Genomic DNA, 26,364 nt, shown 5'->3' with positions numbered 1-26,364 from the left:
CAATAAACCCAGAAAATATGGTCACGAAGATGATAGGCAGCGAAGACACGTGGAAACACATCGCAGGATTCGTGCAGAACATTCTCAGATCTAAGAAGCAAGATCTGGATGAATTAACTGGGTAATCTGGACGCAGAAAGAAGATGAGAGCGCATTGCGCTGAATTGGCGCCACCTTGAAGTAATGCGAAAGCTGTTCCGAGGTGGGAACACGGCCAAATGCGAGGGGGGGGTTTAGTGGGTGCGAGCCCCACATACCTTTTTTTTGCGACGGCAATAGGGAAGATGCGTTAGGCATTCCCCCTCCTCAACCCAAAAAAAAAAAAAAAAAAAAAAAATTATTATTATTATTATTATTATTATTATTATTATTATTATTATTATTATTATTATTATTATTATTATTATTATTCCCGCAAGGGCACCCCAACCGGGGTGACGGGCCTGACACACCCGCGATCCCTAGTCACGGCACGACCATGGATTCCTCAAGGACCAATTCTTCGATAAAACTGTTTGAATTCGACGATTGTGGGCTGACGAATGCGGCATTCTGTTACCTTAGTAAGCAAGAGTGACATCTCGCAGAAACGGCTTTCAGGAAAATGCCTCCTTCGCCTCCGTCCAATTAAAACTTGGCAAGTCTCTTAGTACGTTCGAACCACACACCGATGGCTCGGTGGTGCAGGTGCAGTTGAATGCATTCCTGCTTAGAGTCTGTCCTGGCTCTGAACACAGATGCCCATGAAGCTCTGTGTCAACCCTCGCATGAACCTCACTGCTTGCATAGGGACCCATGGGGACATTTTGGACAACTGCACATATGCGGGGAGATAGCGGCTTAGAGTTTGGACCCACTTAAACAAGATGACTAGCGCACAACGAAAAATGGACAATGAAGGAGACGCATTCAGGAGGAGCAGCTTGATGACAAGATCACCGGACAACACCGTGGGGATGATAACCCATCCAAATCCAAATCTCGCTGACAAGGACAACCCAGAGAATGAATACGGATCAACCCCCCTACCAACGCAACAGACCCCACTGCTTACACAGACTACAAAGATAAGCTCCCCGCGACAGGAGCTGATATACAAGATGCAGGCACTAGAAGAGAAGGCCTTATCAGAGTGCAAGGCAATTCTCAAGAAAATGAAGATCGCAATGCAAAAGCAAAGGAATATCAGCATGGACGTAAAGGATGGCACCTCAGAACTCAGTGAGCTCTTTGATGTCATGGAAAACTACCGATCTAGCTGGAAAACCGCAGAAAGGGAGCGGTCAAAGGAAAAGAGAAAAACCAATGAATACGCACTTGGCAATACAGTGAGCGAAACCCCCACTTCGACACTTCAGAAGAGGACGGCCACTAGCCCGGCGGCGCAGGAGAGGAGTAAGAAGGTAAAAAATAAACAGGAAAACGATGGTTTTCAGACGGTCACATATAAGAAGGGGAAAAAAGAAAGCAAAACTAAAGAAGGACATGTCAGACAAAGTGAAGCTGAGGGAACAAAAGGAAAGACTAGCAAAAGAATGCGAACTCGCCCAGCAGCCGTCTTAGTCAGACCGGCAGAGGGAAAAAGCTATGCCGAGGTGCTGCGCAACCTGCGAAAAAACCTTAAACCAGAGGAATCCGATAGCAATATACTGTCGGTCAGAAAAACGAAGGCAGGTGATATGCTCCTGGAACTTGCAAAAGGAAGTGAAACGGTCAAGTTATGTGAAAACATTAAGGATACTCTTAAAGAGTGCGGAACAGTGAAGACCATGAGGCAATTGGTCAAACTGGAAATCAGAGACATCGACAGCATCACACAAGAAGACGAAATAATTTCAGCAATCAGAGAAGGTATAGGCGACACGCACCAGGAAATCATAATCCACTTGACAGGAGTAAACAGCTCAGAACAAAGGAGAGCGTTTGTTACGTTACCAACGGAAGACGCTCTGAAGATACTGACGGAAAAACGAATAAAAATAGGATGGACCCGATGCCGCGTTAAGCGTTGTCTCGATATAAAGAGATGCTTCAAATGTTTCGGGGTGGGACATTTGCAAAAGGATTGCAAAGGACCGGATAGGAGAGACCTCTGCATTAGATGTGGTGAAAGTGGTCATAAAATGAAGACCTGCACTAAAGCTCCGAGATGCTGTATCTGTACATCAGAGAACAGGAGCGACGTCGGACACCTCCCTGGGACGGCGCATTGCCCCAGTGTGGCCAGGAAAGGAAAGCCATGAAGGTTCTGCAAGCAAATATGCATAGAAGCAGAACGGCAAATGACCTGCTGCACCAAATTGTGCTGGAAAACAAAATTGACGTTGTTATCATAAGCGAACAATATAAGAAACGGGACGAAGGCGTCTGGCTAGAAGACGACACAAAGACGGCGGCGATCTGGATCCCCGACCTTACCACTCTTTCACACAGGGGCGACAAAATAGGAAGATGCCATGTCCTAACACAAATAAGAAACTGGACAATATTCAGCTGCTATTTGACCCCAAGTGACGACATTCAAACTTTCCAGACGAAACTTGAATGTATTGAAGACAACGCCAGGCGAATAGGAGGAAACCTTATAATAGCAGGAGACTTTAACTCAAGGGCTCAAGAATGGGGCATGGCATCAACTGACTCTCGAGGCCGTAGAGTCCTAAATATGGCAGCAAGTATCGGAATGTTATCAGCAAATGTAGGAGCAATACCGACATTCCATCGAGTGGGGAACGAGGGCACAATCCCCGACATAACCCTAGTGACAGAAAACTGTGCGCACAAGATCTCCGATTGGAAAATCCTCGACACCTACAACGGAAGCGACCATAACTATATAACGTTTAACATAGCAGAAAACGAAGTGACTACAGTGAGACCAACGAGAAAAGGATGGAACGTTAACCGACTAGACAAGGCAAGGCTGATACAAGAAATTGACGCAAGGCAGAACCGACAGAGCGGTGGTAACGCAGTTAGCAACAACCTGGCAATCATAAAACAGGCCTGCAACGCTGCTATGCCAAAAAAGGGCAATCCTCGAAGACAAGGACAAGAAGCGTATTGGTGGACAGAAGAGATAAAAGCTCTTAGAGAAGCGTGTATTAAAAACAGACGCCGCCTCACGAGGGCTAGAGGAAGGGGGATTCTTACAGAACTTAATGACGAATTTAAGAAATCCAAGAAGGACTTAAATGCTGCCATCCGGAAGAGCAAAACGGAAAAATGGCAACGCCTTTGCAACGATGTCAACTCTGACCCATGGGGGCTAGGGTATAAAATCGTGATGAAGAAGCTGAGAACAAGAAGCACAACACCAGAACTGGAGGAAGAACAAATGGACCATATAGTCAAAACGTTATTCCCCACTCATACAAACAGTAAAGCGAGAACTTCTCCACCAATAGCAGAACAGATTGAACTCTTCACAGTGGACGAGCTACTGAAAGCGGCAAAAACCTTAAAAGGGAAGAAGGCTCCAGGGCCCGACAACATCCCAGCAGAGGTCCTCAAAGTGATTGCGGAGAGCAGACCCCAAATCCTGCTGGATATGTATAACGATTGCATTACCAGCGGGAAATTCCCCGACATCTGGAAGAGGCAACGATTAGTTCTCATAAGTAAGGGCAAAGGAGATCCCCTAACCCCATCAGCTTATCGACCACTATGTATGCTTGACACTACCGGGAAGCTACTAGAGAAAATGATTAAGCCACGCCTATCAGCAGCGATCGAAAGAGGTGGGGGTCTTTCACCGATGCAGTATGGCTTTAGGCCAGGCAGGTCGACCATTGGAGCAATCCAAGAAGTCGTCAACCAAGCGCTCAGCAGCCAACAAGGCAACCATTTCTCGAGGCCGGTAGTTCTCCTAGCAACACTGGATGTTAAAAACGCATTCAACAGCGTTAAATGGGACAACATAATTGATGCCTTGAAAAGACGATTCCAAATCTCAGGATACCTGATGCGGATAATACAGAGCTATCTTGAGAACCGACGACTACTGTACCAAACAAAAGCAGGAGAGAAATGTATAGAGATAACTTCAGGAGCGGCACAAGGATCAATACTTGGACCGGAGCTTTGGAACATCAGCTACGATGAAATTTTTCACCTAGACATCCCTGAGGGCACGACTATTGTGGGGTACGCGGACGACATAGTCGCAGTCATTACAGCTCGAAATACCGAGTACGCACAACGTATGTTGACGCAAGTAATGACACGCGTAAAAAGCTGGCTGAACTCACACGACCTGAAGCTGGCGGACGAAAAAACAGAGCTACTTTTAGTCAGCAGAAAAAGGATCCCTCTAGAAATAGACATGAGAGTTGGAGAGACTTTAATAAGGACGCAGAAGGTTATAAAGTACCTAGGAGTTAGACTGGACTCAAAATTGACATTCAATGCACACATACAAGAGACGAAGAAGCGGGCGACCGAGACTACAAAGGCGCTTAGCAGACTCATGGCAAACGTGGGCGGCCCCTTACAATCAAGGCGGAAACTCTTAATGGAGATAAATCACGCAATCATGCTGTACGGGTGTGAGGTCTGGGCAGGCACCCTTGAGGCAACCTGCAGGTCAAAACCTCTACTTGAGGTACAAAGAACCATGGCTCTACGAATAGCGAGTGCATATCGAACGGTATCCGGCCCTGCTGTACTAGTAATTGCAGGCGCCATACCAATCGACCTATTGGCCAAAGCGCGAAAACAAATATATATGAGGAGACAGGAAGGAGAGACGACAAGAGGCTTTATTGAGCGGACCAGAGAAGTAATTCTCCAACAATGGCAGGAAAGATGGGCAGCCGAAGCAAGGGGAAGATGGACAGCTAGACTGTTACCAAACCTGGTAGCTTGGTACGGAAGGAAACACGGAGATGTGGATTACTACGTCACGCAGATGCTGACAGGCCATGGCTACTTTGCCGCCTTTCTGCACTCTATAGGGAAAAGAACCAACGGCAGATGCGTATATGGAGATGCGGAGATGGACAGTGCTGAACACACCATTTTCCACTGTAAGAAATTCGGACCTGCGCGGAACTGCCTGGAACAAGCTGTTGGGGCAATAAACCCAGAAAATATGGTCACGAAGATGATAGGCAGCGAAGACACGTGGAAACACATCGCAGGATTCGTGCAGAACATTCTCAGATCTAAGAAGCAAGATCTGGATGAATTAACTGGGTAATCTGGACGCAGAAAGAAGATGAGAGCGCATTGCGCTGAATTGGCGCCACCTTGAAGTAATGCGAAAGCTGTTCCGAGGTGGGAACACGGCCAAATGCGAGGGGGGGGTTTAGTGGGTGCGAGCCCCACATACCTTTTTTTTGCGACGGCAATAGGGAAGATGCGTTAGGCATTCCCCCTCCTCAACCCAAAAAAAAAAAAAAAAAAAAAAAAATTATTATTATTATTATTATTATTATTATTATTATTCCCGCAAGGGCACCCCAACCTGGGTGACGGGCCTGATACACCCGCGATCCCTAGTCACGGCACGGCCATGGATTCCTCAAGGACCAATGCTTGGATAAAACTGTTTGAATCGACGATTGTGGGCTGACGAATGCGGCATTCTGTTACCTTAGTAAGCAAGAGTGACATCTCGCAGAAACGGCTTTCAGGAAAATGCCTCCTTCGCCTCCGTCCAATTAAAACTTGGCAAGTCTCTTAGTACGTTCGAGCCACACACCGATGGATCGGTGGCGCAGGTGCAGTTGAATGGATTCCTGCTTAGAGTCTGTCCTGGCTCTGAACAGAGAAGCTCTGTGTCAACCCTCGCATGAACCTCACTGCTTGCATAGGGACCCATGGGGACATTTTGAACTACTGCACATATGCGCATAAGCCGCTATCTCCGGCTTAGAGTTTGGACCCACTTAAACAAGATGACTAGCGCACAACGAAAAATGGACAATGAAGGAGACGCATTCAGGCGGAGCAGCTTGATGACAAGATCACCGGACAACACCGTGGGGATGATAACCCATCCAAATCCAAATCTCGCTGACAAGGATAACCCAGAGAATGAATACGGATCAACCCCCCTACCAGACCCCACTGCTTACACAGACTGCAAAGATAAGCTCCCCGCGACAGGAGCTGATATACAAGATGCAGGCACTAGAAGAGAAGGCCTTATCAGAGTGCAAGGCAATTCTCAAGAAAATGAAGTTCGCAATGCAAAAGCAAAGGAATATCAGAATGGACGTAAAGGATGGCACCTCAGAACTCAGTGAGCTCTTTGATGTCATGGGAATCTACCGATCTAGCTGGAAAACCGCAGAAAGGGAGCGGTCAAAGGAAAATAGAAAAGCCAATGAATACGCACCTGGCAATACAGTGAGCGAAACCCCCACTTCGACACTTCAGAAGACGACGGACACTAGCCCGGCGGCGCAGGAGAGGAGCAAGAAGGTGAAAAATAAACAGGAAAACGATGGTTTTCAGATGGTCACATATAAGAAGGGGAAAAAAGAAAGCAAAACTAAAGAAGGGAACAAAAGGAAAGACTAGCACAAGAATGCGTACTCGCCCAGCAGCCGTCTTAGTCAGACCGGCAGAGGGAAAAAGCTATGCCGAGGTGCTGCGCAACCTGCGAAAAAACCTTAAACCAGAGGAATCCGATAGCAATATACTGTCGGTCAGAAAAACGAAGGCAGGTGATATGCTCCTGGAACTTGCAAAAGGAAGTGAAACGGTCAAGTTATGTGAAAACATTAAGGATACTCTTAAAGAGTGCGGAACAGTGAAGACCATGAGGCAATTGGTCAAACTGGAAATCAGAGACATCGACAGCATCACACAAGAAGATGAAATAATCTCAGCAATCAGAGAAGGTATAGGCGACACGCACCAGAAAATCATAATCCACTTGACAGGAGTAATCAGCTCAGAACAAAGGCGAGCGTTTGTTACGTTACCAACGGAAGACGCTCTGAAGATAATGACGGAAAAACGAATAAAAATAGGATGGACCCGATGCCGCGTTAAGCGAAGATGAAGATTCTTCAAGCAAATGTGCATAGAAGCAGAACGGCAAATGACCTGCTGCACCAAATTGTGCTGGAAAACCAAATTGACGTTGTTATCATAAGCGAACAATATAAGAAACGGACGAAGGCGTCTGAAGACGACACAAAGAAGGCGGCAATCTGGACCCCGACCCTACCACTCTTTCACACAGAGGCGACAAAAAAGAAAGATGCCATGTTCTAACACAAATAAGAAACTGGACAATATTCAGCTGCTATTTGACCCCAAGTGACGACATTCAGACTTTCCAGACGAAACTTGAATGTATTGAAGACAACGCCAGGCAAATAGGAGGAAACCTTATAATAGCAGGAGACTTTAACTCAAGAATGGGGCATGGCATCAACTGACTCTCGAGGCCGTAGAGTCCTAAATATGGCAGCAAGTATCGGAACGCTAACAGCAAATGTAGGAGCAATACCGACATTCCATCGAGTAGGGAACGAGGGCACAATCCCCGACATAACCCTAGTGACAGAAAACTGCGCGCACAAGATCGCCGATTGGAAAGTCCTCAACACCTACAACGGAAGTGACCATAGCTATATAACGTTTAACAAAGCAGAAAACGAAGTGACTAGTGGCTGCAACGCTGCAATGCCAAAAAAGGGCAATCCTCGAAGACAAGGACAAGAAGCGTATTGGTGGACAGAAGAGATAAAAGCTCTTAAAGAAGCGTGTATTAAAAACAGACGCCGCCTCACGGAGCTAGAGGAAGGGGATTCTCACAGAACTTAATGACGAATTTAAGAAATCCAAGAAGGACTTAAATGCTGCCATCCGGAAGAGCAAAACGGAAAAATGGCAACGCCTTTGCAACGATGTCAACTCTGACCCATGGGGGCTAGGGTATAAAATCGTGATGAAGAAGCTGAGAACAAGAAGCACAACACCAGAACTGGAGGAAGAACAAATGGACCATATAGTCAAAACGTTATTCCCCACTCATACAAACAGTAAAGCGAGAACTTCTCCACCAATAGCAGAACAGATTGAACTCTTCACAGTGGACGAGCTACTGAAAGCGGCAAAAACCTTAAAAGGGAAGAAGGCTCCAGGGCCCGACAACATCCCAGCAGAGGTCCTCAAAGTGATTGCGGAGAGCAGACCCCAAATCCTGCTTGATATGTATAACGATTGCATTACCAGCGGGAAATTCCCCGACATCTAGAAGAGGCAACGATTAATTCTCATAAGTAATTAATTCTCAATCAAGCGCTCAGCAGCCAACAAGGAAACCACTTCTCGAGGCCGGTAGAAACGCATTCAACACCGTTAAATGGGACAACATAATTGATGCCTTGAAAAGACGATTCCAAATCTCAGGATACCTGATGCGGATAATACAGAGCTATCTTAAGAACCGACGACTACTGTACTAAACAAAAGCAGGAGAGAAATGTATAGAGATAACTTCAGGAGCGGCACAAGGATCAATACTTGGACCGGAGCTTTGGAACATCAGCTACGATGAAATTTTTCACCTAGACATCCCTGAGGGCACGACTATTGTGGAGTACGCAGACGACATAGTCGCAGTCATTACAGCTCGAAATACCGAGTAAGCACAACGTATGTTGACGCAAGTAATGACACGTGTAAAAAGCTGGCTGAACTCACACGACCTGAAACTGGCGGACGAAAAAACAGAGCTACTTTTAGCCAGCAGAAAAAGGATCCCTCTAGAAATAGACATGAGAGTTGGAGAGACTTTAATAAGGACGCAGAAGGTTATAAAGTACCTAGGAGTTAGACTGGACTCAAAATTGACATTCAATGCACACATACAAGAGACGAAGAAGCGGGCGACCGAGACTACAAAAGCGCTTAGTAGACTCATGGCAAACGTGGGCGGCCCCTTACAATCAAGGCGGAAACTCTTAATGAAGATAAATCACGCAATCATGCTGTACGGGTGTGAGGTCTGGGCAGGCACCCTTGAGACAACCTGCAGGTCAAAACCTCTACTGGAGGTGCAAAGAACCATGTCTCTACGAATCGCGAGTGCATATTGAACGGTATCCGGCCTTGCTGCACTAGTAATTGCAGGCGCCATACCAATCGACCTATTGGCCAAAGCGCGAAAACAAATATATGAGAGGAGACAGGAAGGAGAGACGACAAGAGGCTTTATTGAGTGGACCAGAGAAGTAATCTTCCAACAATGGCAGGAAAGATGGGCAGCCGAAGCAAGGGGAAGATGGACAGCTAGACTGTTACCAAACCTGGTAGCTTGGTACGGAAGGAAACACGGAGATGTGGATTACTACGTCACGCAGATGCTGACAGGCCATGGCTACTTTGCCGGCTTTCTGCACTCTATATGGAAAAGAACCAACGCCAGATGTGTATATGGAGATGCGGAGATGGACAGTGCTGAACACACCATTTTCCACTGTAAGAAATTCGGACCTGCGCGGAACTGCCTGGAACAAGCTGTTGGGGCAATAAACCCAGAAAATATTGTCACGAAGATGATAGGCAGCGAAGACACGTGGAAACACATTGCAGGATTCGTGCAGAACATTCTCAGATCTAAGAAGCAAGATCTAACTGGGTAATATGGACGCAGAAAGAAGATGAGAGCGCATTGCGCTGAATTGGCGCCACCTTGAAGTAATGCGAAAGCTGTTCCAAGGTGGGAACACGGCCAAATGCGAAGGGGGGGTTTAGTGGGTGCGAGCCCCACATGCCTTTTTTGCGGCGGAAATAGAGAAGATGCGTTAGGCATTCCCTCTCCTCAACCAAAAAAAAAAAAAAAGTATTATTATTATTATAATAGGTAGAGTATGCAGCATACAAATCTAAGCGCTGGCTGCAGAGCCTTTGGCAATGGCTATGGTTTACAGCGGTACTGTGTCTTAATCTAATATTGAGTAAATGGCTAAATGATTGTTGTGTTTCTTATGTACATTATTATTTTTTTTTTGTGGTATAATTAAATTTTGTTAAGGAAATGTAATATTTTTGGTACGTTGTCTGTGCCAGGGTTGCTAAGGAGGTTTAGCGGGTTAGTGTTTCTAAATATGGCTTGTTTGGTTTGTAGGAGGGATGGGCATGAGTTCAGTATATGGCTTATTGAAACGTCACCTTGATAAAATAGACAAATTAGTATTGAATTTGTCTTTAAATAGTCTTGGTGGGTTATGTTTGTGTGTCCTTGTCGAAGTTGTAATATTTTTATTTGGTCTGCTACAATTTTGGTGGGACTGTTTAAAGTAATCCTAGGGGTTCTTCGTGTAAATTGATTGGTACCATTAACTGAAGTGTATAATGTTTTCCTTTTGATTTATCGCAGATTCTGATTAGAGATGTCTTTATTAGTTTGAGATTTATGTATGTAACGGAATCTTTGAACACTATTTTCATGGGTTTCCAAATATCTGATAAGCTTGAAAGTTTGCATACTTCTGAAGGACCGATTACAATGCAATAATTTGATAAAAATGTTTCATTATTCAGATTAGGATCGTCAGGATTGATAAATTCTTTTTTTTATAGAGCGTCCTTATAGGAGACAGAGCTAGCGCGCGATCTGCGCGTGCCTGCTGGACAAGCAGAACTTGATTGCTCAAAGTTAACAGGAAAAACCCCATTCATCAAAAAGGCCTTAAATGAAATAATGAGAATACGAAATAGTTCGTAAGATATTTCATAATTACATGTTCGCAAAAATTGATTATTGATAATTCGAACTAAAATACGAAAAATAACTGAAAGCTTAGAAAATTAAAAAAACACGCATTTATAGGGACCCACACTAAAAAATAGAAAATATATAATAGTTTAGTAGTAGTGGAGAACGAGGTGTCCCTCTACACCGATGGCTCAAAAATGAGCTGCGGCGTAGGGGCTGGGATCTTCGCTGAAAATTGGAGAATTGAACAGGCTTTCAATCTCTCTAACTCAGCGACGGTCTTTCAGGCTGAGTTACTAGCCATAAGGGAAGCAGTCGAACTTTCCTTAAGGCAGGACCTCAGGCGCAAAAGAGTTCGAATCTACTCGGATAGCCAAGCGGCTATAAAATCCCTATCTGCCGTGTAAACGAACTCACGACTAGTGGCAGAATGCAAGAAGGCCCTTAATAGACTTGCCGACAAAAATAAGGTACAAGTAACTTGGGTACCGGGACACAACGAGATCCCAGGAAATGAGAAGGCAGACGAACTAGCCCGTGCAGGCTCGGCAGGGCTAAGCTCTGACTTCGAATTACCGATCTCCCTAAACGCGATCCAGACAAGGATTCATGACCACTTTAGGCAGATAGCTAATAAAGAATGGCAAGGCAAGAGTGATCACAGAAGTTCAAGGGAATGCTGGCCGAGGTACGACGAAAAACGAACCAGGGAACTGCTATCCAACAGCAAACGGGATATCAGCAGGTTCACGGCACTCACCACGGGACATTGGGCGATCGGTTCGCACGCAATGAAGCTGGGACTGCCATACAACGCAATCTGTAGAAGCTGTAAGCAACCTACAGAGCAAGAGACACCGGAACATCTGCTCTGCTTCTGCCCAGCGCTAAACTATATCAGATTTCGCCACTTCGGTGCCTACCAGTTGGAGTCACTGGGAAACATAGGAAAGCTGAAAGTTTCGGCAATCCTAGGTTTCCTGGCTGACTCTGGATGGTACTGATAGTGTATAACAACAACAAACAGAGGGTGTGGAGCAAAAAGGAGCTTAGCTCTAATTGGAGGCCCCAGAAATGGGCCTCACCACTGCAACCTACCTACCTACCATAATAGTTAAAAAAAAAAAACTAAAAAACACGCTTTTATAAATAACCGAACTAAAAAGAAGAAAATAATTTATAATTACAAACAAAATTATTAAATTCAGAGCAATAGAATATAATTATAAACAAATTCTAATTCTAAATTCTGAGTTAATCAATGTTACAATTATTCTAAGGGCAACTATCTGTAAGGGGAGAATTATGAAAATATAGAAAAATCCTACAAATAACACTGTGCAATGCTTTGCAAAGTACATGTTTAACTATTGTTAAAAAAAATGTATTTATGTGAACATAAAATATAAAAGAAAATGTCTTATATTTACAAAATTATTAGATTATCAAAAACAGTGCAGCTGTAGAATATTTCGTCACGTATGTATTTAAACGTTGTGCTTAGTGACAGCATTATGTATATGTCAAATGACAAATTCACAGCAATAGTCGATAATTAATTACAGAAAAAAAGGTACTTGGCGCGAGATACTACCGTGTCTCCGGATGCACACTACGCTTTTAACTCTGAATTTAGTGATCTTGTTTATAGTTATATACTATTGCTCTGAATTTAATTTTGTTTGTAATCATAAATTCTTTCCTTTCCTACTACCGTGTCTCCGGATGCACACTACGCTTTTAACTCTGAATTTAGTGATCTTGTTTATAGTTATATACTATTGCTCTGAATTTAATTTTGTTTGTAATCATAAATTCTTTCCTTCTTTTTAGTTCGGTTATTTATAAAAGCGGGTTTTTTTTAACTATTACTTATTGTCTTTGTTATTTATGTTTGGGATGAAGATAAGTGGCATATTGTTGGTTGATTTTGTGGCTTGAACAGCTAGATCGTTTCCTTTTATTTCTACATGACCAGGAATCCACATTATTGATTATTGATTTTAGGGGAATGTTGTGTTAATAGTGATCTGATTCTGTTTGGGTAAATGTTATTGTTATATGAATTTTTTTGCTGCTAGGGAGTCGGAACAGATAATGAAATTACCTGTTCGGCTTTTAATAATTTCGATGGCTTCTAGGATGGCGATTGTTTCGGAGCTAAGTACGGATAAATATTGTGGCAGTATTGTGTGTTGAAATATGTGTGGGAGATTTGTCGTTCCCCTACAGTACCGCGTGTCACCAATAGGCCACTGTCATCAACGCGCGGACTGCGACTTCTATTGAGACGACCTTCTGCCGACTGCGACTTCTACTACGACGCTCTGCCCACGATACAGTTACGGCTGTAGTCTAGACGGCAGTCGTCGGCAGTACCATGGCCCGGCCGTTGAGAAATTTGTTGATGAAACATCGATGAATTGTTCATGAATCATGGATGAATTGATGATTAATTTGTTCATGAATTGTTGATCAATCATCGATTAATTATTGATGAATTTTTATTGATGACAGCCTAGGACATGCCCATGTTAAATAAATCAAAAGTTCGTATGGCCTGTCATGGATGAAAAATCAACAGCACCCCGTTGACTGTTGATGAAACTTTGATGAATTGCTGATGACAGGTACTGCAGGGAACAAACTCTCAATCACCGAATACTCACACAAATACACACATAAACAACATAATTACTCCAGGTGGCAGCCACAAAAGTGGAAATCCACCCGTGGGGAAACCCACGGCTAGGGCAAGGATTCTGGAGGCCCTACCCAACATTCCATCACACCCCGTCGAGGCGGTGGCTGACTTGGCCGCCTCGGTAGGTACTGCACCAAGCCAGGAGACGGAAATGGACAAGGGGGATCCTGCGGCATTCAGGAAGAGCAGCTTGATGGCCCGATCCCCACCCCTCGCGGCGTCCCCGGCGCCAGCGAGGAGTAAAACCGGTGATCCCGCCGACTCGGCCAAGAGAGGCAGGGACCCGGCCAGCCCTGTGAGCGGGCCCAGGGGCACGCGTCCCAAAAGGAGCAAAGCTACCGTCGTCGAGCCCCCATCCGACACCGAGGAGGTCAAGGAGCGGGCGCTTACGCGCACGGAGAGCGCTTGCAGGCTCGGAAAGCTGCTGGACGAGCTTCATAGCCTGGTCCATGAGAAGCAGGTTCGCCACATCAACAACGCCATAAGGTCAATGATTGACGAGATGCGGAACCTAAACTCTTGCATAGAGCTGGCGGCCGAAGGACCTGAGGAGCCCAGGGAGCCGTACGCTCGGGAGAGCGTTTGCTCCAAGTGCTCCCAGGCAGCACCTGGCGGCAAGCCTGGCGTAAGCAAGGCCCAGCAAACGGTGGCCGCAGGGAGGAAGGACCGGGCAGTCCAAACGGAGCCGTGGCGAAGGTTCAGCCAGCCAACAGACGCGGGGACGAGTAGCGAAGTCCCAGGGCGGACGCGAGCCCCACAAGCCCAGGCTACAGCCCCCGCAGCGACGGCGAGTGGTATCCGGAATGCCCAACGAGCTCCCCAAGCAAAGTCTCGGGCAACAGGGTACGGGACAGGGAACGCAACAGGACCAGCAAGACCTCCAGATCCCGTGCCAGCGAACGGCGGGGACTCGTGGAGCACCGTGGTCAGGAGGAAGAAGCAAACCCGCAAAGCTCGCCCCGACGCGGTGATAGTAGAGGCACTAGGAAAAAGTTACAACGAGATCCTGGCGCTGGTCACCAGAAGGGAGGACAGCAAGCTGACCAACCTCGGAGGGTCAGTCAGCAAGGTGCGTCGGACGGCCAGGGGCAACTTGCTCCTGGAGGTAGCCAGAGGGAGCAACGAGAGTGCCGAGTCCATGAGGGTCAGCATCTCTCAGGTCCTCGGCGACGCGGCTGAAGTGCGAGCGCTGACGGAGGAGTCGAAGGTCTGCGTCTTCGAGATTCGTAACCTCGACGCGATCACGACAGAGAGCGAGATCCGTACAGCCTTCTCAAAACAATACCAGCTGAGTGAAGGTGCAGTGAGGATCCGAAGCCTCCGCCCCGGGTATGGGGAAACAAAAACGGCGGTCCTCAGCCTGCCTAGCTCTATGGCGTCGGAGGTTAGGCGGCGAGGCGAGGTCCGCATAGGATGGACCCGGTGTAGAGTCCGTGAACGCGAGGGCCCCCCGCGCTGCTTTAGATGCCTGGAACTCGGGCACGTCGCCATCAGGTGTAAGAGCCTGGTGGACAAAAGCGGTTGCTGCATCAAGTGTGGCGAAGCAGGCCACAAGGCTGCTACCTGCAGTTCCGGCAGAGGAGCCGGCCCTGGAGAGTCGAACCACCAGCCGGACAAAAAAAGGACTCCGGGCACAAATGGCGGGCTCGTCCGCTCAAGACCCGAATGCAGCTGATCCAACTCAACCTGAATCACTGCAGGGCTGCGCAGGACCTGCTGACGCAGACGGTGCGCGAGGTAGGGGCGGATGTAGCCATAATCAGCGAGCCCTACAGGGTTAGAGAGGGAGGAGTGTGGGCCAAGGACCGCTCTGGCAAGGCGGCCCTGTGGCTCTGTGGCGACGGCCTGCGGCAAATGTCCAACATCCTGGCTGCAGATGGATTCGTGAGGGCGGAAGTTGGCGGCTACCATATCTATAGCTGCTATCTGGCGCCTAGCCTCCCGCTGGAGGCATTCAGCAGGATCCTTGAGGACCTCAGCAGCGACCTGCGTGGAAGGGCCAACGTCATAGTCGGAGGCGACTTCAACGCTTGGGCCCAGGAGTGGGGTTCGGTCCTGACCAACGCAAGAGGACGGAAGAGCTCCGGTGACCGTGGAGCCGAGCGCGGACCGCCACCCTGATGTCGACTGCGAAGTCTCAGAAGAGGAGGTGATTTGGCTGGGAAGGAGCGTGCACCACAAGAAGGCGCCGGGGCCGGATGCCATACCCAACAGGGCCCTGAAAATAGCTATAGCACTTCACCCGAGGGAGTTCGCCGCATTGTACTCCAAGTGCCTGGAGGAGGGAATCTTTCCGGAGAGGTGGAAAAGGCAGAAGCTGCTGCTGCTCTCCAAGCCGGGCAAGCCACCGGGGGAGCCATCCTCCTACAGGCCAATCTGCCTGACCGACACCGCTGGCAAGGTGTTCGAGAAGATCGTGGCAGCCAGACTAGCTGCGGCCATCGAGGAGTCCGGAGGTCTCTCCCCGAGCCAGTTCGGTTTCCGGAAAGGGAGGTCCACGCTCGATGCCATTGAGTTGGTCAAGGACATAGGTGGTTCGGCCATCGCGGGTACGAGGTGGAAAGGCGGCTCCAAGAGCTACTGTCTCGTGGTTACGCTGGACATAAGGAACGCCTTCAACACCGCGGACTGGAACCGTACCTTGGAGTCCATCGTCGCCCTGAATATCCCAGGATACTTACTAAAAGTAGTAAGGAGCAACTTTAGTGAGAGAGTGCTCGTAGTGGCGTCAGCTATGGGTTCCAGAGCATACGAAGTCTCTGCCGGAGTCCCCCAGGGCTCCGTGTTGGGACCCCTGCTCTGGAACACCATGTACGACGGGGTTCTGCGACTGCCTATGCCCAGTGGCACTACGGTTGTCGGGTTCGCCGACGACGTGGCAGTGGTCGTAACCGCCAAGGAGCGTACCGCTGCGGAAGACCTGGCGAACGAAGCGATCGGAACGATCGAGGCATGGCTTTCGAGCGCCGGCCTGGAACTAGCGGCGCACAAAACGGAGGCAGTCCTGATCTCGAGCAGGAAAGCGGTGGAAACGGCCGAGATCCGGGTCGGTGGAACCGTGATCAGATCGCAGAGGGCGATCAAATACCTCGGCGTCCTAATCGACACACAGCTGTCATTCAGGGAGCACCTGGAGTATGCCCAGAAGAAGGCCAGCGGGACGGCAGGAAGTCTCGCCCGCATACTGCTCAACACCAGAGGGCCCAAACAGATCACCAGGAAGCTGCTGACGAGCGTCGTAACATCCCAAATATTGTATGCGGCGCCGGTGTGGGCAAAAGCAGCCGAGACGAAATCGTATATGCGGGGTGTTGAGGCCACCTACAGACTGTGCGCTGTTAGGGTGGCGAGCGCGTTCAGGACGAAAGGACCAGGAGGCGGCGCTAAGGCCGAGGCGAAGAGCGCGGCTAGAGGAAGGAGCTACGAGAGCTGGCAGGCGAAGTGGGACGCCTCGTCCAAAGGGCGCTGGACGCACAGGCTGATCCCCAACCTAGTGGCATGGATGGAGCGGAAGCATGGTCAGGTGGATTTCTACCTGACCCAGGTTTTGAGCGGGCATGGTTGCTTCCGTAGCTACCTCAAGAGGTTCGGTCATGACGAAGAGGATGGTTGCCCGGAGTGTGGTTCTGGAGTTGCGGAGGATGCGTACCACATAGTTTTCGAATGCCGCAGATTCGACGAGGAGAGGGCCGCCCTGGAGGAGGTAGCAGGAGCGGAGATCAGGGTGGACACGCTGGTGCCGATGATGTTGGAGACTCCCAGGTTGTGGGAAGCGACAGCAGCATTCTCTGCCAAGGTGCTGAAGGCTCTCAGAGTGCTGGAGAGGGCTAGAAGGGAGCGGACGGGCTAAGAGGCCTACTATTGTGCGAAGCATTGCTTTGCGGCCGTACCGCACAATAAGGGCCCTTGCCTCGTTCCTAGTCTCTAAGTATTTATGTTACGTTAGGTGTTGTTCTATTAATAAAGACGAATATAAAAAAAAAACATAAACATCAAAACAACACAAACACCCACATCAGAAACACATATCACTTTATTGAGGACAACAACCACTGGACCAGCCAAAACAATTTTACCATCAAACCAACTTTTTGCATCGGAGTGGAAATTTTATATACTCGCGTACACAAACTGTTTCGTAACCGATTCGTAATATTTCTGGTAGTTTGTGCGATTCAAATTGAATACTAATCAAGCCTGTTTTAATTAAAGTGGTGTTGTTGCTATCAAAATTAGTGTTGGTGTTTTTTCGTTTCATTATTTCTTTTACTTCGCAAATTTTTTGTGGTTTGAACTCTTGTAGAATTTTCTCTTCGTCAATATATCTAACTTCTTTGCAATAAATAACTCCCTTAGAGAAGTTTAATGTTTTATGTTCATTTGTAGTTACTTCGATTCCTGCGATTGCAAACTAGTTCCTAAGTAAGGACTTAGGAGATAGCCTCAATTATATTTTCACTTGTAACATATATAAGTTGAAAAGGGTCGGATCGGACCACATTATATAGTTGCCATAGGAGCAATTAAAAAATGTATAGGAAGAAAATACGTAGTTTTCAACATATTTATACCCTTGCAGGGTATTATAATTTCAGTCAGAAGTTTGCAACGCAGTGAAGGAGGCACCTCCGACTATATAAAGTATATATATTCTTGATCAGGATCAACAGCCGAGTCGATCTAACCATGTCCGTCTGTCCGTCTGTCCGTCTGTCCGTCTGTCCGTTTCTACGCAAACTAGTCTCTCAGTTTTGGAGCTATCTGAATGAAACTTTGCAGTTAGTCTTCTATATACTCTCACTCGTATATATGTCGGAACGGGCCGGATCGGACGACTATATCATATAGCTGTCATAGGAATGATCGGAAAAGTTTTACAAAAAAAATTATAAAATTTTTAGTTTTCAACAGAATTTGATCAAATTTGAGATATAGCCATTTCATATTATTCTACAATTTTGTGTAAAATTTTATAAAAATCGGACGACTATATCATATAGCTCCCATAGGAACGATCGAGAAATTAATTCAATTAAAAAGTATAACATTTTCAGTTTTCAACAGATTTTCATCAAATTTGAGATATAGCCGTTTCATATTATTCTACAATTTTGTGTAAAATTTTATGAAAATCGGACTAATATATCATATAGCTCCCATAGGAACGATCGAGAAATTTGAGAGGAATGAGAATGGCGGTGGCTGTTGTCGGAAGACTGACAATCGCGGTGGCGATAACAATTTTAGTTTTAAACAGAATTTAATCAAATTTGAAATATAGCCATTTCATATTATTCTAAAATTTTGTGTAAAATTTTATGAAAATTGGACGACTATATCATATAGCTCCCATAGGAACGATCGAGAAATTAATACAATTAAATTTATAACTTTTTTAGTTTTCAGCTGATTTTCATCAAATTTGAGGTATAGCCATTTTATATAAGTCTAAAATTTTGTGGCAAATTTCATAAAAATCGGACGACTATATCATATAGGTGCCATACAAACGATCGTTTGATGTAGAGGAAAAATGCAAATCTGTGAATGTAAAACTGCAAATATAATATGTATATGTATATATGAATGAAATGAAAGCAGGTATTACTTCATTGTTTTTTAACACAAATATATATAATTTATATTGTATGGATTCCTATTCATAGAAGTTCTATCTGCAAGGGTATATAAACTTCGGCGTGCCGAAGTTAGCTTCCTTTCTTGTTTTATCTTAATATTAAAATAATTTAAACAAAAATTCAATTTTTTTATGAAAATCTTACGATTTGATAATTAAAACATATAGCTACCATTAAAACGAGGGGTAAATGTAGAGGAAAATGCAAAACTTTAAATCAAAGCCGTAAATGTAAAACTAAAAATATAATATTTATAGGTCAATGTAATGAACGTTAACATTATTTTGTTTTTTTCTAACATATATTATTTTTAATATATTAGACATTTCAACCTAAGATAAAGTTTTACCCGATTTTCAAATTATGTTGTTCAAAGCAGAACTATTATGATATGTATTAATGTTCTAAATGTGTCATATTAATTTTTTTTTTTTTCATTTTATGAAAATTGATCCATTCTAAATGATCAAATTGCAAACTGTATGGGTAAACAAACTTCGGTGCGTCGAAATCAGCTTCCCTTTTTCATACCCTTGGGTATTCTAATTTAGTCAGAAGTTTGCAACGCAGTGAAGAAGTCATCTCCGACCATAAAAAGTATATATATTCTTGATCAGTATCAACAGCCGAGTCGATCTAGCCATGTCCGTCTGTCCGTCTGTATTATCGTATTATCGCAAACTAGTCTACCAGTTTTAAGCTATCTGACTGAAACTGTGCAGTTAGTCTTCTATGTACTCTCATATATATTTCGGAACCGGCCGGATCGGACGATTATATTAAATAGCTGCCATATGAACGAATAAAAATTATAACATTTTCAGTTTTGAGCCGAATTAAATCAAATTTGAGATATAGCCATTTTATATTATTCTACAATTTTGTGTTAAAATCGGACTTTAATATAATTAAAAATTATAACATTTCAGTTTTCAACAGATTATCAAAAAATTTAAGATATAGCCATTTTATATTATTCTACCATACAAACGATCGTTAGACATAGAGGAAAATGCAAAACTGTGAATGTAAAACTGTAAATATGTATAGGTGAATGATATGAAAGCAGGCATTACTTTATTGTTTTTTAACATAAATATATACAATTAATGTTGTATTAATTCCTGGTGATCAAAGTTCAATCTGCAAGGGTATATAAACTTCGGCGTGCCAAATTGAGCTTCCTTTCTTGTTTTATTATAATTTTATCGTGTTATTGCGTTCTAAATTTCATTAAAAATCAGAGAAACATTAAAGAAACACGACGTGGGTACTTCGGAACAGTTCCCCAGATTATGAATTTTTTTGTATCTCATAAAAAGAATTTACACCGCAAACCAAACTTTTTGGAGGACCTTTAGGGGATTCGTTATTACTCGTACACCTATATACAGACTTTGGCATCAAACGCCGTTTACATTAATAAGCAATTTTTATCAGTTGTTATACCATATTTGTTTAAAGTGTCTCATTTTGCAATGAATTAACTTTACTTTGCAGTGTACACATTGTTAAAAAGTTGGGAAGGTCGCCAAAGCCCTCTATACCAAAAATATATTATATACTTTTGCATTTTAGACTTACCTGTATGCTTCCGCCAGTACCGGGTTTTGTTTTATTGCCAAAGTAGAAAACTGTGCTGACTTATCAAGCCTTCTGCATTGAAAATGAATAGATGACAGTAGTAATAAAACTCCCGTGTTTGTACTGTCCTGACGCCATAGTTGCATACAATGCTTTTCTGCACTTTCGTAGTCCACTGCTTGGTACTCTCTATGAGCCAATTCTAGTAAGCCTAAAATGGAAAATATGTATGCTCATTTTCAGGGCAGAACTCCTAACTTATTATGGGAAAATACATATGTACTCTTATCTGTTATATTCATAATAACGAATACCACTTTTAATTGAAGAACTCAAGATCGACCCAATCCAAATTTTTAGATTCCGTTCGAACTATTTATCGGTGAATTGGTTTTCTCATTTTTCACTACTTTTTTAATAAATGGCGGACCATTTTGTTAAAAGAGATTTTGATTTCAAATTTAATAATTTAACCTTGAATTACAGATGGAATGTTTTCTCAAAAGATTCAAAGATTTAAACAAGGAATATTGTCAAGCGTATTTAAGGCAGATGCAATTCTGAAAATTTATACAGTACATGCAAGCAACGCTGAGTGATTTTGCTTGCCGTTTTTATAAGTCAACCAAATTCATTTCAATAACAGTTAACGGCCATTGGAATCAAACATACCGTAAAGTTTGTCACTTCTTTTATTTGTTAAAGGATGTTGCACATTGGGATTCAGAACTTCACGATAATTATACTTTAAAGCATTCACAACAAATACGAATGCTATTTGCCATTATATTTTTAACATGTAAGCCATCGTCATTCTGTGGACGGAGATAACTTTAACTTAAACTGCGAACCGCAGATCTAACAAGATCTAATTTATATTAATAAATATTTTTATAGAGGGGATATTTCAAATAATACAGCTTGGATTGTTTTCTCTATTTCTTGTATTTTAAATTACACTTAAATACCACTTGGCTTTTGTAAGTCAGTTGTATCCTAGGGCTTTATTATTAAACATAGTAATAACCAGTTGGGCGGTTCGCTAGAAAGGGAATTAATCATTCATAATTGTAAATTACCCAAAAGCATCCCCGCATATCCGGACCTTATTTGGCGAAAATTAACCGGGTGTGCAAGGTGACCCCCAAGTACTTATAATCTCTGGAGAGAAAGCTCCTAACCATTTCGAATAGTTTCGGGTTTATCAACGGCTTGGTTTTGCAATATAGCCTTGCATGCCACACCTTATCAAATGCCTGCTGCATGTCCTGATAGGCAGACACCACGTATTGCTTGGAGTGAAACCCTTTGAGAATATACTTAACCACACGCAATGTAGCCTTGCATGCCACACCTTATCAAATGCCTGCTGCATGTCCTGATAGGCAGACACCACGTATTGCTTGGAGTGAAACCCTTTGAGAATATACTTAACCACACGGTATAGCTGCTCAAGGGTGCCGTGCCTGAGTATAACCTGAAATCAATGGAAAGCACGTAGGGCTTCCATTTGCTAGAATTTGAGCGGAAGAATTTGTTATAGCATCATGTAGAGCGCTCCCTCTACCGTCGGGTCTGTAGCTAGCCCACAGTCGACGGTTTGTATTGAAGTCCCCGCCTAAGAGGAACTTAAAACCCAAATCTAAAAGGAGTTGATCGAATTCGAACTAAAAACTAGAACTTTTTATTTACAAATGACGGAGATATAGCCAATCAAATAAGGCATTTTTTTAGCGAACGGTCATAAGCTGCTCGACAGGACATTTTTTTATCCGAAACCCGAAAATTATTGTTTTTTTAACCATATAAATATAGCTATAGCATGAAAAATATATAACTTAAAAAAATCATATAGAAGAAATAATACGTCATGCCGTAGAGAATTTTAAAGAGAAGCTGTGTAAAATTTTTGAAGAGAATCGGTCGAGTATTTTTTGAGAAATGATGTACCCCGCTCCAAAATGTAGCTTTAAGAAAAAGGCAAAAGAAGATAAATAAGAAAGGAAGCAAACTTCGGCACGCCGAATGGATGTATGGTACCTATATGATATAGTCGACCGATTTTCATAAAATTTTACAAAAAATGTAAGACTCATATAAAATGGCTATATCACAAATTTGACGAAAATTTGTTGAAAACTGAAAAAGTGATTTTTAATTGTATTAATTTCTTGATCGTTCCTATGGGAGCTATTTGTTATTATAGTTCGATTTTCAAATCTTACACAAAATTGTAGAATATAATAAAATGGCTTTATCTCAAATTTAATCTGTTGAAAACTGATAATAATAATTTTTTTTTGTAAAAATTTTCCAATCATTCTATGGCAGCTATATGATACAGTCGTTCGATCCGGACTGTTCCGACATATATACGAGTGAGAGTACATAGAAGGCTAACTACAAAGTTTCATTCAGACTAGACTAGACTAGACTGGGAGACTAGTTTGCGTAGAAACGGCCAGACAGACAGAAGGACAGACGGACATGGCTAGATCGACTCGGCTGTTGATTCTGATCAAGAATATGTATACTTTATATGGTCGGAGGTGGCTCCTTCACTGCGTTGCAAACTTTTAATTGAAATTATAATACCCTGCAAGGGTATAAAAATACAGCGAACAAAATAGAACTAGGTGTGTCCTTAAAAGTTCACCACTTAATAGCTTTTAAGCAACAAATCAACCGGAAGACAGAGGTGTCTTGTTTGACCATATTATGTGTTTTGATTGTCACGTATGTATAACATTAGGAACAATCGAGAAATTAATTCAATTAAAAATTATAAAATTTTCAGTTTTCAACAGATTTTCATCAAATTTGAGGTATAGCCATTTTATATTAGTCTTAAATTTTGAGTAAAATTTTATGAAAATCGGAGTACTATATCATATAGCTCCCATAGGAACGATCGAGAAATTAATACAATTAAAAATTATAACGTTTTCAGTTTTCAGCAGATTTTTATCAAATTTGATATATATCCATTTTATATCTGTCTTAAATTTTTTTTGTCAAATTTTATGAAAATCGGACGACTATATCATATATGTGCCATACAAACGATCGTTAGATGTGGAGCAAAAATGCAAATCTGTGAATGTAAAACTGCAAATATAATATGTATAGGTTAATGAAATGAAAGCAGGTATTATTTCATTGTTTTTTAACATAAATATATATTATTTATATTGTATGCATTCCTAGTCATCGAAGTTCTATCTGCAAGGTATATAAACTTCGGCGTGCCGAAGTTAGCTTCCTTTCTTGTTTTTATTTCATTTTGTTGTGTCGTTTATTTACTCATGAAATGACAGCTAGCAACTATAATAATAGAGGTCGTGGAAGTTATATAGGAAATAACCGTGGTGGAAATAATAATAACAATAACAGTAATAATAACAGAAATAATAATAATAATAATGCCCCAAAAAAAAAAACCAATAAAGACCGTTAAGATACAAAACCCAGTAAAAAATACGGTTCACACTATCAACCTTAACTTTAATCTCTTTGTTTCATTAAAAAACGAACAAACAAATAAATAATATACATTACTAGTTGATACAGGTGCAGACATCTCTTTAATGAAAGAAACTTCAGACTCATTTAACAAAGTTGAAAATAAAAATATTACCCAAATACCAGGTGTTGGTGAAGGGACAACCAATTCAAAAGGATTAGTATCAATAGAAATAAAAATTGAACCATTAGAAGACTACGAAATAGTTAGTAAAAACAAATAAACATGAAAACAATACAGATATTTTAAATAAATTGAATAAAAATGATCTTTCACAATTTAAAGCAATACTTAATGAATTATGTACAAAATATATGGATATATTCGGAATAGAAACAGAATCCATATTAACAAATAATTCTTACAAACAAAAAATAAGGATGAAAAATGATAAACCAGTTTATATTAAAAATTGTAGAATTCCTCACAGTCAAAAAGAAGTAGATAAACAAGTCGAAGAACTGATTAAAGATTAGGTAATAGAACCATCAGTCTCAGAATATAACAGCCCATTATTAATCGTACCAAAAAATCACCACCCAATTCATCCGATAAAAAATGGCGTTTAGTAATTGACTACCGCCAAATTAATAAGAACTTCTTATCCGATAAATTTCCATTACCAAGAATAGACGATATTCTAGATCAACTATGCAGAGCAAAATACTTTTCATGCTTAGATCTGATGTCAGGATTTCATCAAATTGAACTCGAAGAAAACTCTCGGAATATAACGTCATTTTCCACGAGCAATGGCTCTTATCGTTTCACGCGATTACCTTATGGCTTAAAAATAGCGCCAAATTCCTTCTAAAGAATTATGTTGATTGCCGGACCTAGGTCTTTCTCCACCTCTCCTGCCTTCACGGTGTTAGCATCCAACAGCCATTCCTATATATGGATGAACTAATTGCCATCGGTTGTTCAGAAAAGCATATGATTAAAAACCTTACAAACGTTTTTGATTTATACAGAAAACAGAACCTTAAATTGCACCCAAAAAAGTGATCTTTTTTCAAACACAAAGTAACATTCCTTGGACACGAGTGTACTGACAAAGGTATTTTACCAGACAACAAATATGATGTCATAGAAAAATACCCAGTCCCAACGGACGCAGACAGTTCTAGATTTATAACAAATTTTTCCGATTTTTCACGACATATAACGCGATTATGGAAAAAGAACGTGAAATTCGAATGGACAGATCAATGTCAAAAAGCCTTCGAGTACTTAAAAACACAACTGATGAAACCAACATTACAACAGGACCTCGATAGTAATAAAGAATTTTGAATAACAACGGTTGCAAGTAAACAAGCATGCGGAGCAGTCCTAACGCAGGAACATAATGGAACGCATCTACTAGTAGCATACGCATCACTTTCATTCACAAAGGGAGAAAGTAATAAAAACACGACAGAACAGGATCTAGCAGCTATACATTAAACACTTTAGACCATATATCTACGGAAAACACCTTACAGTAAAAACACACCACAGACTACTAACATATCTATTTTCTATGACTAACCCAAGTTCAAAGTTAACCAGAATGAGACTTGACTTAGAGGAATATGATTTTACCGTGGAATATCTTAAGGGAAAGGATAACCAAATCGCTGATGCATTATCGCGAATAACAATACAAGACTTACAAAATATCCAAAAGGATTATAAGATTCTGAAAGTCACTACCAGAAATCAAAGTAGAAAAAAATCCTGCGTAGGAAGAAAACAAATAGAGTTGCCGAAGCAATCTATAGAGAACGCTTCAAGGCCCAACGTATATGAAGTCATTCAAAATGATGAAGTACTCAAAGTAGTGACCTTGCATGCAAATAATAATTTGTCGTTATTTAAACACGGCAAGAAAATTAAATCAAGATATGATATTAAAGATTTGTATACTAATGGAACCATTGATTAAGGTCAATTCTTTCAACTGCTTGAAAAGCAGACCGGTATTAACAAAATCAGCCAACTCAAAGTGGCACCGTGGGAAAATATCTTTGAACATGTTTCAATTGATAATCAAAAAAAAAAATGGGCAATAGAATATTAAAATCATTGAGAGTAGCGCTACTCAACCCGGTGTTCCTAATAAAAAAGACAAAAGAAAAAGAAGCTATATTGTCTACATTCCATGATGATCCAACACAAAGAGGTCATACTGACAATACAAAAACCTTGGCAAAGGTCCAGCGACACTATTACTGGAAAAATATGT

The 26,364-nt window shown here is 42.7% G+C and overlaps 1 protein-coding gene across 23 annotated transcripts in view; it reads right to left on the bottom strand.

Annotated features, from left to right (window-relative positions):
* The window catches only part of sxc (O-linked N-acetylglucosamine (GlcNAc) transferase sxc), a 251,110-nt gene that overhangs the window by 193,178 nt on the left and 31,568 nt on the right, over positions 1-26,364 (bottom strand). For 16 of the 23 annotated variants that reach the window (XM_086837110.1, XM_086837107.1, XM_086837105.1 and 13 more), the window contains one exon: positions 20,612-20,822. The exons of the other annotated variants lie outside the window; for them this stretch is intronic. Coding sequence is in view for 10 of the 16 variants with exons in the window: in XM_086837107.1 (XP_086693233.1) it covers positions 20,612-20,822 (211 nt within the window). In the remaining 6 variants the exon portion in view is untranslated. The remainder of the gene's footprint in view (positions 1-20,611; positions 20,823-26,364) is intronic. 23 annotated transcript variants of the gene reach the window in all.

Source organism: Drosophila serrata, unplaced genomic scaffold (genome assembly GCF_035046125.1).
Source record: "Drosophila serrata isolate PLE 108 unplaced genomic scaffold, ASM3504612v1 contig_296, whole genome shotgun sequence".
NCBI classification, from domain to species: Eukaryota; Metazoa; Arthropoda; class Insecta; order Diptera; family Drosophilidae; genus Drosophila; species Drosophila serrata.
The sequence above is the reverse complement of the archived record's forward strand: the minus strand, read 5'-3'. Positions and strand labels throughout refer to the sequence as shown.